Raw genomic sequence first — 13,415 nt, forward strand, 5'->3', positions numbered from 1 at the left:
GGCCTCACAATGTACAGACATCATAGCCTGAATGGCCAATTGCTGTGCAGTAATGTTCTATGTAGGTCCATATTGGTAGGTGTGGATGGAGGTAATTGAAAATGTATAAAAAAGGAGATATTGAAAACCTGAAATTAAAACCAAAAACACTGGAAACACTCAGCAGGTCAGGCAGCACCTTTGGAAAGAAAAACAATACCATGTTTTCAGGCCAAAGATCCTACATCAGAACTAGGGGAGTGAAAAAACAGGCTGGTTTTAAGTTGCAAACGGGGTAGGAGGAGTGATAGAGTTATAGAACACCACAACACTGTAAGAGACCCTTCAGCCTGTCTAGTTCATGCTGATCTATTAATCAGCTTAGTCCCATCAACCTGCACCGGATTGTAGCCTCCATACCCTTCCCATCCATGTACCTATCCAAATTTCTCGTGTTGAAATTGAACCTGCATCCACCACTTCCACAGGAAGCTTGTTCTACACTCCTACCACCCTCTGAGTGAAGAAGTTCCCCCTCACATTCCCTTTAAACATTCACCTTTCACCCTTAACCCATGACCTTTAGTTCTAGTCTCACCCAACCTCAGTGGAAAAAGACTGCTTGCATTTACCCTACCTACTCCATGCATAATTTTGAATTGTTTTTCCTGTTCATGCTTTGCGGCACATTGGGCGACATTTTTGCTGTTTCCATAGCATTTGACAGTTTTTACAAAGTCGAATTGCTAGCTTGACACTTAACCCAGCATAGATAGAAAGTATGCAAGGAGCTGACCGGATTCGAAATCAGGATCAGTCACCATAAAATCTGGGGCTGATGCCACTACGCCACCAGCCGGCAATGATTTTGTATACCTCTATCAATTCTCCTCTCATTCCCCTATGTTCTAGAGAATATATTAAAGCCCTAACCTATTCCACCTTTCCTTATCATTCAATTCCTGGCAACATCCATGTAAATTGTCTCTACACTCTTTCAATCTTTCAATCCTACAACTTTCCTGTAGGTAGGTGGCCAGAACTGTACACAAGTAATAGAACAAATGAACTACTTCTGGTAGCTTGAGGTCAAGATGATTGAGGAGATGCTAACTGAGTTAAGACTTTACCACTGGTCCTAGAGGGAGGATACTGAGCTTCCAGCTACATGCTGCTTTAAGTCTCCACCTCATTCTGATCTTTCTACTTCTTGTTTCCTGTGCAAAGTCCAACACGAGAAATAGACAATAGACAACAGGTACAGGAGTAGGCCAATCAGCCCTTCGAGCCAGCTCCACCATTCACTGTGATCATGGCTGATCACCCACAATCAGTACCCCGTTCTTGCCTTCTCCCCATATCCCTTGACTCTGCCTATCTTTAAGAGCTCTATCTAACTCTTTCTTGAAAGCATCCAGAGAATTGGCCTCCACTGCTTTCTGAGTCAGAGCATTCCACAGATCCACAACTCTCTGGGTGAAAAAGTGTTTTTCTCAACTCAACAGCACTTCAGCTTCTGTTTGGACATGTTGCAGCCTTTAGTACTGAATTCAACTATTTCAAATAACTCATTTTTTTTCTGTGTATATCAGAAATGTCCAGTTCTACTGTAAGGTTATCCATCTGTAACATAATTAATTCAATGTTTGCCTCTACATGAACAGTCCAACCTGCTGGGGATTTCCAGCTTTCCTCTTTTGGTTTATGATTTTAGTAATATGTATGGTTCGGATTTTGCAGCTTTAACATTCCTTTTGTTTGTCTTCTCTCCCTCTCATTACCCCCATTAGCCAGGCCACTTCAAAAACACCGGGATCAATCGAGCAGCCCTGCCTCATCCTATCTGTTTTGAAGGAGGATCAACGGCCTGAAATGTCATCTCTTTCTTATTCTGCAGTGCTGTCTGAACATGCTGTTTATTTCCAGCATTTTATTTCACATCTTATTAAAGGGGAGTTAGGGTTTTTAAAAAAACCTTTAGTTTAATTTGTTAATTAAGCACTTTTGTATGTTATTAATAAATATTATTAATCCCAAATTTACCTTACTCCGTTTTAAAATTTGAAGAAGGACATTCTTGCTATTGAGTGAGTGCAGCGTAGGCTCACAAGGTTAATTCCCGGAATGGCGGGACTGTCATATGTTGAAAGATTGGAGCGACTGGGCTTGTATACACTGGAATTTAGAAGGATGAGAGGTGGTCTGATTGAAACATATAAGATTATTAAGGGATTGGACACACTGGAGGCAGGAAGCACGTTCCCGCTGATGGGTGAGTCCAGAACTAGAGGCCACAGTTTAAGAATAAGGGGTAGGCCATTTAGAACAGAGATGCGGAAAAACTTTTTCACCCAGAGAGTGGTGGATATGTGGAATGCTCTGCCCCAGAAGGCAGTGGAGGCCAAGTCTCTGGATGCATTCAAGACAGAGTTAGATAGAGCTCTTATAGATAGCGGGGTCAAGGGATATGGGGAGAGGGCAGGAACGGGGTACTGATTGTGTATGATCAGCCATGATCACAGTGAATGGCGGTGCTGGCTAGAAGGGCCGAAAGGCCTACTCCTGCACCTACTGTCTATTGTCTATTAAAACGTCTCTGAAATATAAGCACATTAAAAAAACTTGACAGAAAACAGTTTCACCATAACTAACTATGTTTCATCATGTTTTAAAGATTTATTGCATTGACCTACAACCTCAGGGTACCTGTAGATCCTACTGTAAGAGAATGCACCTGTAATTATTATGGTGCTGCCAAAAGTTGTGTCATTAAGACATTCTGATCCATATTGCTAGTTTTCTTCTCTCTCTTGCATCCTTTGTGAGTGTACTAACCTTGTAACGTATTCATAACAAAGCATTCGTAACAAGGTGGATGAATTGAATGTGCAGATAGTTATTAATGAATAAGATATAGTTGGGATCACAGAGACATGGCTCCAGGGTGACCAAGGATGGGAGCTCAACATCCAGGGATATTCAATATTCAGGAGGGATAGACAGGAAAGAAAAGGAGGTGGGGTAGCATTGCTGGTTAGAGAGGAGATTAACGCAATAGAAAGGAAGGACATTAGCCCGGAGGATGTGGAATCGATATGGGTAGAGCTGCATAACACTAAGGGGCAGAAAATGCTGGTGGGAGTTGTGTACAGGCCACCTAACAGTAGTAGTGAGGTTGGGAATGGCATTAAACAGGCAGTTAGAAATGCGTGCAATAAAGGAACAGTAGTTATAATGGGTGACTTCAATCTACATATAGATTGGATGAACCAAATTGGTAAGGGTGCTGAGGAAGAGGATTTCTTGGAATGTATGCAGGATGGTTTTCTGAACCAACATATCGAGGAACCAACTAGAGAGCAGACCATTCTAGATTGGGTATTGAGCAATGAGGAAGGGATAGTTAGCAATCTTGTCGTGCGAGGCCCCTTGGGTAAGAGTGACCATAATATGGTGGAATTCTTCATTAAGATGGAGAGTGACATAGTTAATTCAGAAACAAAGGTTCTGAACTTAAAGAACGGTAACTTTGAAGGTATGAGACGTGAATTAGCTAAGATAGACTGGCAAATGATACTTAAAGGGTTGACGGTGGATATGCAATGGCAAGCATTTAAAGATCGCATGGATGAACTACAACAATTATTCAGCCCAGTTTGGCAAAAGAATAAACCAGGGAAGGTAGTGCACCCGTGGCTGACAAGGGAAATTAGGGATAGTATCAAGTCCAAAGAAGAAACATATAAATTAGCAAAATAAAGCGGCACACCTGAGGACTGGGAGAAATTCAGAGATCAGCAGAGGAGGACAAAGGGCTTAATTAGGAAAGGGAAAAAAGATTATGAGAGAAAGCTGGCAGGGAACATAAAAACTGACTGTAAAAGCATTTATAGATACGTGGAAAGAAAAAGATTGGTCAAGACAAATGTAGGTCCTTTACAGTCAGAAACAGGTGAATTGATCATAGGGAACAAAGACATGGCAGACCAATAGAATAACTACTTTGGTTCTGTCTTCACTAAGGAGGACATATATAATCTTCCAGAAATAGTAAGGGACCGACCGAGGGTCTAGTGAGATGGAGGAACTGAGGGAAATACATGTTAGTAGAGAAGTGGTGTTAGGTAAATTGAAGGGATTAAAGGCAGATAAATCCCCAGGGCCAGATGGTCTGCATCCCAGAGTGCTTAAGGAAGTAGCCCAAGAAATAGTGGATGCATTAGTGATAATTTTTCAAAACTCCTTAGATTCTGGATTAGTTCCTGAGGATTGGAGGGTGGCTAATGTAACCCCACTTTTTAAAAAAGGAGGGAGAGAGAAACCGGGGAATTATAGACCGGTTAGTCTGACATCGGTGGTGGGGAAAATGCTAGCGGTTATCAAAGATGTGATAACAGCACATTTGGAAAGAGGTGAAATCATCGGACAAAGTCAGCATGGATTTGTGAAAGGAAAATCATGTCTGACGAATCTTATAGAATTTTTTGAAGATGTAACTAGTAGAGTGGATAGGGGAGAGCCAGTGGATGTGGTATATTTAGATTTTCAAAAGGCTTTTGACAGGGTCCCACACAGGAGATTAGTGTGCAAATTTAAAGCACACGGTATTGGGGGTATGGTATTGATGTGGATAGAGAATTGGTTGGCAGACAGGAAGCAAAGAGTGGGAGTAAACGGGACCTTTTCAGAATGGCAGGCAGTGACTAGTGGGGTACCGCAAGGCTCAGTGCTGGGACCCCAGTTGTTTACAATATATATTAATGATTTAGACGAGAGAATTAAATGCAACATCTCCAAGTTTGCGGATGACACGAAGCTGGGCGGCGGTGTTAGCTGTGAGGAGGATGCTAAGAGGATGCAGGGTGACTTGGATAGGTTAGATGAGTGGGCAAGTTCATGGCAGATGCAATTTAATGTGGATAAATGTGAGGTTATCCACTTTGGTTGCAAGAACAGGAAAACAGATTATTATCTGAACGGTGGCCAATTAGGAAAAGGGGAGATGCAACGAGACCTGGGTGTCATTGTACACCAGTCATTGAAGGTGGGCATGCAGGTACAGCAGGTGGTGAAAAAGGCAAATGGTATGTTGGCATTCATAGCAAAAGGATTTGAGTACAGGAGCAGGGAGGTTCTACTGCAGTTGTACAAGGCCTTGGTGAGACCGCACCTAGAATATTGTGTGCAGTTTTGGTCCCCTAATCTGAGGAAAGACATTCTTGCCATAGAGGGAGTACAGAGAAGGTTCACCAGATTGATTCCTGGGATGGCAGGACTTTCATATGAAGAAAGACTGGATCGACTAGGCTTATACTCACTGGAATTTAGAAGATTGAGGGGGGATCTTATTGAAACGTATAAAATTCTAAAGGGTTTGGACAGGCTAGATGCAGGAAGATTGTTTCTGATGTTGGGGAAGTCCAGAACGAGGGGTCACAGTTTAAGGATAAAGGGGAAGCCTTTTAGGACTGAGATGAGGAAAAACTTCTTCACACAGAGAGTGGTGAATCTGTGGAATTCTCTGCCACAGGAGACAGTTGAGGCCAGTTCATTGGCTATATTTAAGAGGAAGTTAGATATGGCCCTTGTGGCTAAAGGGATCGGGGGGTATGGAGAGAAAGCAGGTACAGGGTTCTGAGTTAGATGATCAGCCATGATCATACTGAATGGCGGTGCAGGCTCGAAGGGCCGAATGGCCTACTCCTGCACCTATTTTCTATGTTTCTATGTTTACTACTCTATAAACAATATCTGAACTTTCTTAGACTGATGTGATTGAAGATGACGGTGACTCCTTTGAGATGAATACTTGCGCCAAGATCTTATCTATCATTCCATATGAATTTAAAGTTTTGCACAAAACTCTTTGAAGAGCAGGGTCGACCCCTGGATCAATATCCACTTGATCAGGTAATACTGCTTAAAAATATCTTCAGCTGTGTCATTCAGTGCTATTTCTGGAACTTATCTGTGTGTAAATCAGCTGCTGCAACTTTGATAACTGCGCTTCAGAGAGTTCTTAAATCAATGTAACAATCTTTGGCAATTCTTGAGGTTGCAAAGACTGCCTTTAAATATTTTTTATGTAAGCTCTTTTATTGTGGTAATTTTTAAACCACCAAAAAACTGAGTGTGTTTAATTGATCCTATGCAGAATATTTAACAGCACACATGAACAGCTGGGGGAACTCAGCAGAGGTTGTCCAGTTAAACTTTCTGGTGAAAGGTGACCCCAGGGGTGTTGATGGTGCAGCACTTGGTGATGGTAATGCTACTGAATTTCAGGATTGGTTAATCTGTCTCTTGTTGGAAATAACCATTACCTGGCACTATATATGGCCTGGTTGCTACTTACCAGCTCACATCTGATTGGTTGTCTGGGTCTTGGTGAATGCGAATATGGACAGCTTGTTTGAACTGTTCAGGAATGATGAATAGAATTGAACCCTTTCTAATGGCCTCATTTCTCAGAGACAGAAGAGGGGTTACTGATAAAACAGCTGAAATTTGTTGAACCTTAGGATGCTGCCCTGAAGAATTCCTGAAATGATGCCTCCAACAATCACAAACATCTTTCTTGGTGCAAGGTTTGAGTTGAGGATGTTTTCTTTCTCTTTCCCCTTGGCACTCAAAATCACTTCACCAGAACCCTTTGTTGCCAGACTTTATTAAATACAGCTTTAACTCAGGAACTGAGCTCTTTGGTCCATGTTTATACCAAGGCTTCATAGACTTGTGGAGCTCAGGGTTCTGGTAAAAACCAAACTGACCATCAGTGAATACATTATAGTGGAAAACTGACATCAGCGTTGCTCCACCGTCATCTTCCATCACTTTACAGATTTTTGATTCTTTTTGTGAACAGACAATTTCTTACATGGTCAGTTGATATCAGTGTTGCAACTGCACTAGAAAGCCAAGGCCAGAGAACTGGAATTTTTTTTTTTACCCCTAGCTACTATAGTAGTACTAATGAAGTGATTGGACCTAAACATTTTTTGTTCTGCTTTCCTCTCACTAGGTGCTGCCTGATTGGCTGTGTATTTCCAGAAATTTCTATTTTCAGAGCTACAGGAATGGTTAGTTTCAGGCTGAAGTCTTCAGTATTACAGCTGGGAGATTGTCTCATCCGATAGCTTTTTTAAAATACCCTGTACTAATCAGTGTTTCTCAGTAATACAGAGTGAACTGAATTGATTAAATGTTGGATTCTGTGATGTCCAAGATCTCTGGGGAAAAAAGCTGAGATAGATTATCTATTCCACACTTTTGGCTGAACAGGTTGTAGTGTGTAAGGTGGTTGCTGTGTGTTCTGTAGAACCAGTAAAAATTAGAACTTAATGATTTGGCACAGTTTTTAACTATTTTTAAATCATTATGTACTTTACAAATAAATCCACAAAGAGAAGAACTTGTTAAAAGTAAACTAATTAGAGGAATACAATTTCTGCAAAATAATTTTCAATGGAATTAAACCCAATGAAAAGTCAGAATTTACAATGAGAGTTAGAAAATCATTGATAGTAGGAAGGAAATTTTAGCTGAGAACATTCTTTTTTTCTGAAGAAGGGATAGAATTCATTGATGCTTATCTGCTATGAATGTGGCAACCAGTAAAGGAAATGCTTTCAGTTCAAACGTGAATTAGTGAGATAATGCAATAGGACAAACAGATTTTTAAAGGTGTTTAGATTGACGATGAAAAGTTATTCCAATAAAGTGCCAGTATGATTGTGATAAAACTGTTTCATGCTGATTCTTGTAGTCCATCAGACCAAAAATAATTTATTCTGAGCTCCTCCGGCATTTTGTGTGTGTTTATTGCTTTGAATGTTCCCTTTATTAGTGCTAGTTATCCTAATGGCAGTAAGTATGATGTGTTGACTAACAATGGCTTTTGCAAAGAGTGGGAGAACATGCATAGTCAATGTCTTTTTTAAAGCGAACTGTCCAAAACAGTTAACTAGAGTAAAGAGTATTAACTAAATTGTTCCAACTAAGCGACTGTATTTCAAAGGATTTTGGGACATCCTAGGGATGCAAATAGCCACTAGACAAATGCAAATTAATTCTTCCTTTTAGTTCTGATCTGTATTGTAAAAGACTCAGACTGAATTCATTTGTGCCTTTGAAAGAAGGGTTAAATTTGATTCCTCTTTGGTATATGCCAAAATAAAATGCAAGTTTGTAAGACAAAATGGTGTTAGCTTAGAAGTGGGAATGTTTTGAAGAAGGGATAAGGAGTACAAGTCTACACCCCGAAGAGTAGATAATGATGAATACATTTTTATCTAGGGAAGCTGAGATCATCTGCAAGTGTGAGTACCAGGAGGTCAAGACTACAGCAGCTATTTAAGACACGGGTAGGCCAAGCTTCCTTTCTCTGCCGACTACTGTCACAGACCTGAAGACTGAAGTACGTGTCAAGTCCAAAAAGTAAGTTTTAAGAGCTGCAAAATTTAATTCTGTAAAATAAAGATGAACTTCGCTCTTGGAAGAACAAGCAAAAAGCAACTTGTTCACTGTAACGAATGTGGAAATAAAATACAATATCTTTCTGTGAATATGACCACTGGCATGCTGAGTTTTGTTGATGCTTGCCCCTTAATTCTGATTTTATTTATTTCTCTAGGATCCCCAATAGTTGTAGCTGGGTGTAATCTGTGCTTGCTTCAGTACTATTACTTTAATTTTTATTATTTATATGTTGTACTACAAGTTGAGAATAAAAATTGACATTCTATATTGTCATGGACCAGTGGTTTAGCTTGGCTGATACATGAGAGTACCAGAATTTCATTCATCAAATGTCCATTCAAGAACAATAATCTGGTTACAATAAAAAAGAAAAATGCTTCTTTTACAGAAATAGGACCATATTCAATATTACTTCAGTCTTCAAAATGGGCAGCTCTCTGGATAACCGCTGGATTTTTTTTGGGTGTTTTACTTCTAATTAGGTATTTCAGTATGTTCTCAGTTGCATCAATGCTGAACCGAACAAGTGAAGCCTCATGTGAAACAAATCAAAGGGAGGGGGAAGAAAAGTTTTTTAAAAATTCTGCAGGCGATTGTATAAAATTTTTTCTTGCCCATTTACAAGTAATCATGAAACAAATTTTGGAAAAGTCATGGCTTACATCATCTCTCCTTCCCATGTGACTAAAAGTAATCATGACAAATGTGATACTTAACTGGAAGGAATGTATTTGGGCAATGGAAAGAAATACTTTCCAAAAGAGACCAAGAAAAAAAGTAAAAGTTTGGGGGTGAGCCAATTTTCAGATGGGCTGTTCTACAGCTGGCTGTCAGTCATGATTGCCAATTAAAGTAAGAGTTGTAGGCTGCGGCTGTGTTGATCGTTCTGCAGCCCAAATATAGGAAAACAACTTGAAATCATGCTTTTAATGTCATGAAGTATCACAAGGGGCTTGTTTTAGAGGAAGCTTTCTAAAGAGCTCCTTAAAGGAGGCCTCCAAGAGGAGCACAACCTTGTCGTGGTTTGGAGGCTTGCCTGCCTCAATGACCTGGAGAGCTATGTTGGCTGTAGTCAAGGCCTTATGCTTTGGCTCTTGGTAGGGTTGTGAAGCCCCTTGAGATGCTTCACTACCTTAAAAGCACACAATAATTTCAAGATGTTGTCTGCCCATGCCAAACAGGTCAAAGGGTAGAGGCCAGACTAAGAGTGCTCCACTGGTCTTCCAGGTTTAGGGGTTCAGCTTAGGGCTAACCACCTTGACCAGTAAAACAAAGTTGTTATGGAAACAGCAATGAACAATCCTTCTATATCTAAGTGTGACGGTATTTGTGAGCCTCCACCCAGGTCTTGCATGACTGACAGTAGTGAAAACCGAGAGGAAATTACTGACATGATGAAGGAAACCCTGAACACCACCAGAGAGGGAGGACCTTCATTGCTGCCCTGAACACCAGCAGCATAAGGAGGAATGAGTTGATTGGCAGGGAGGTTCAAGGGAGAAATGTAGAGCTATGAGCTTTTCCAGTTTTAAAGAAGCTTGCCAATGGTGCAGTGAATGAATTCGATGATCACTGAGGCAGAATTTGGCGATTATAGGGCTGGAAGTTGCATTGATTGGGAGTGATATGAACACAAAAATGAGAACATTAAAATCAACACATGATCTCACCAGGAGCCATTGTGGTTTAACATGGTGGGTGGATGGGATATGTTGTGAGCTTGGACAGTTTTTATGAATTCAAGTTTGCAGGATACAAAACAGGGGAGGCCAGCCACTAACATAATTGAAATATAGGGTCAGAGGTTGAAGAAAGGAACGGATGGGAGTTTCACCTGCTGGAGCAAAGTTACAAAGGATAGTGTTAGTTATGATGCAAAGATGACGCTCAACTCTCACATCAGGATCAAATAAAGGTTTGAGAAAATTTCCAGTGAGAGGGATGGAGCTAGTGGCTGAGATCCAGAGTCTGTGACAGCGACTAAAGACAAGGGCTCCAACCTGATCAACATTCAACAGGAGGAATTTTTCGCTCACTCCATACTAGATGCCATACAAGCCATCTAATAATTTAGAGATTCGACAATTGAGGAATAGCTGGATGTTGTCAGGATAACTCTAGAAATCTAGATCATCAAGCACAGGGTTGAGGATGATTGTCATGGTGCTTTGAGGCGCAGGGGAATCAGAATGTTGTATGATTTCAGCAGCATGTAGATGACAAATAAAAGGAAATTAAGTCATACCACTTAGCTAGCAATGGAGGTAAGAGCACAGGTGTGGGATGGGTAATCAGGGAGGGCCGTTCCCTGGCTATGAGAGCATCAGGAAGAACAGCATTAGCCAAGTACGTTCCCACTCAGCCAGATGACAGTGGAGTGTAATTGGAAGACGAGGAGGGGGAAGATTAGGTTAACTTTGAAGACTGCAGAGAAATCAAGAAAAGTAAGGGGGGGGGGAGGTTATTATTGTTGTAAATTTAGAATAGTTAAAGGTATGAGTGAACTAACATGAACACTGATTTTTCTCCCCCCAAAGGGAATGTGTGATACTGATAAAGGTTTAAAAACAGAAAACATTACTTTAGTGCGTGACTCAATCAGATCATGCTTGATCTATTTAAGTAGATTTTATACATACCTCCAGCACATATGCAAACAGTGCAATACAAATATGATATATTTTTTAAACCTGTCTGTATTACTTTGCAAGATTAAATGTGAAATGATGAAAGTTTAAGCTAAACTGATATACAATGAACAGGTAAAAGCTTACAATGACGGCATGATGCACGAGTGGCAAATGAAGATGAGTGACTTGTTGTTTGTCTATTAAAATGAACTGGTAAAGCAGCATATGGATAAATCAAAGGCACAGCTTTAGTTGCATAACTGACAGCTGAATTAAGGTTAATGGAGACTGCCAGCACGTTGTCATGGAAACACTGACTTTTGGCACTGCACCATTTCATACCTTATCCAATACATTCCTGGTTGCTGGTAGTAGTCCAATGACTCTGATCGGTTGATGGTAAACCCCTGGTCCAGCTGAGCAGAGAGAAATCGGCAACTCAGTCCATTGCCATTGCGATCCCATACCCAACAGACCCATGTTGAGACTAGCCAGCTACTAATTCATATAAAGCTACAGACTATAGTCTGGTAACATTTTACCATAAAACTTAGAAATTAGGCCATATTGCAGGTTTGGGAACGTTTCAATGTTGCAACAGACATGAAAAAATAACATGCAAGCTTCATGTAAAATGCAGTATTCATAGTAATGTAATAAGTTGCAGTATTAAAACCAGTTAAATGCTATCATCCACAGAGTCAATCACAAGCACTAGATTGATTCAGCATACTGCATACCATTTTACCCAGTTCCAAGCAAGACGATGTCTATGAATTCCGTTTATTTTAATGTAGATTAACCTATTTAGCTTTGGTACTCATGAATGCTTTGTTTAAAGCTTTCACATATTTAAAATGATAAAAAATTAATTGATCAAAATGTCATTCCTTTTTATATAGTAAACTTTCTTGACTGTAGTTCCATGTATGGTTACTTAATTTTTAGACTTCATCTATTCACAGCATATTGTTCATTATAAAATCTTCTATAATATCCCTAGTGTTATGCTCAAAAACCATTCTGCATCAGACTCTTGGAGTAAAGAGAATTAGTGCTTGCCAAGCTTATGTTCTTATACCAAATACAAAACTCTTATTGTTAGTACAACAGTAGCCCTCTTACTTCTAACGTTCTGGCCATGACTTTGAGGTTCCACAGCTATTTGTTACTCCAATCTACTTGCTACACTTGTGGTTTGTTATGCTAGTTCAGATCTGAACACTTGGGCAAAGAGCATTGCTGTTGCTAAATGTCATACTCTTTGAGATGACTGGACGTGGTTTCCTTGTCTCATTATATCATCTCCTTTAGTGACTAAATTTCCACAAAACCCACCCTACTGAGATTAAACACATCTAACTATGTGACCCACCCATCCAATCTTGATTTCTTCAGTACTCGTTTCAACTTTTAAAAGATTGCACATGGTATGATAATAATCAGTGATTTGTAAGTATTCATTAAAATAATTTGCAATCTACATTAACAGTTGGCTTTGTGTCTTTCTGGACGTTCTTCAATATAAATCAGCAGAGAAAATACATGATATATTTTGGAAAAAAAGCATATTAAATAGAAATATTTGATTCAATACAGTACTAGAATTCAAAAGGAAATCTAGCATACACAGCTCATCTTTTTTTTTACCACACACACAAACCATTCCTTTCGCAATTTACTATTTTGTCTTTTGAAAGCCTAAGATATAAAATTATATCTCAGCAGTCTTGAACAAATGAAGGCTTATCTCCTATCATTGGTAACATCATTATTTATTTATTTTAATAAATGCAGCACTTCCTGAAAATGGCTACCTTGATAAGCATGGTCCACTTTGACTGAAAACATTTTTTTCTTGGCTCACTATTTAAAACTACTCAAAATACAAGGCTTATTTGAATTTTTTTTGAAGAATGATATTACAGACTTATTTAAAAGGCAAGATAAATATTAAGTGGAGATTTGTGACAAATACACTATATGATATATATGTATAGCATCTGAAATACATCTTATGGAAATGTTTGTTTCAAGTCAAGTCAAGTCAAGTCAACTTTTATTGTCATTTTGACCATAACTACTGGTACAGTGCTTAGTAAAAATGAGACAACGTTTTTCAGGACCACGGTGTTACATGACACAGTACAAAAACTAGACTGAGCTATGTAATAAGAAAAACACAGAGAAAGCTACACTAGACTACAGACCTACACTGGACTGCATGATGACTGTTTGATGATGAACTTCAATAAAAAATAAATTACAAAAAAAAATAAAAGGCAATTTCTGGACCATTGGTAAAGATTTTCTCTAGGAACTGTTATA

The 13,415-nt window shown here is 39.5% G+C and overlaps 1 protein-coding gene across 5 annotated transcripts in view; it reads right to left on the minus strand.

Moving 5' to 3' along the window:
- dclk1a (doublecortin-like kinase 1a) overlaps positions 1 to 13,415 on the minus strand; it is a 281,096-nt gene that overhangs the window by 11,230 nt on the left and 256,451 nt on the right. Inside the window, exon 17 of one of the 5 annotated variants that reach the window (XM_073043891.1) lies at positions 11,430 to 11,503. The exons of the other annotated variants lie outside the window; for them this stretch is intronic. Coding sequence (XP_072899992.1) covers positions 11,430 to 11,503 — 74 coding nt within the window. The remainder of the gene's footprint in view (positions 1 to 11,429; positions 11,504 to 13,415) is intronic. 5 annotated transcript variants of the gene reach the window in all.

This window comes from Hemitrygon akajei, chromosome 4, assembly GCF_048418815.1.
Source record: "Hemitrygon akajei chromosome 4, sHemAka1.3, whole genome shotgun sequence".
Lineage (NCBI taxonomy): Eukaryota > Metazoa > Chordata > Chondrichthyes > Myliobatiformes > Dasyatidae > Hemitrygon > Hemitrygon akajei.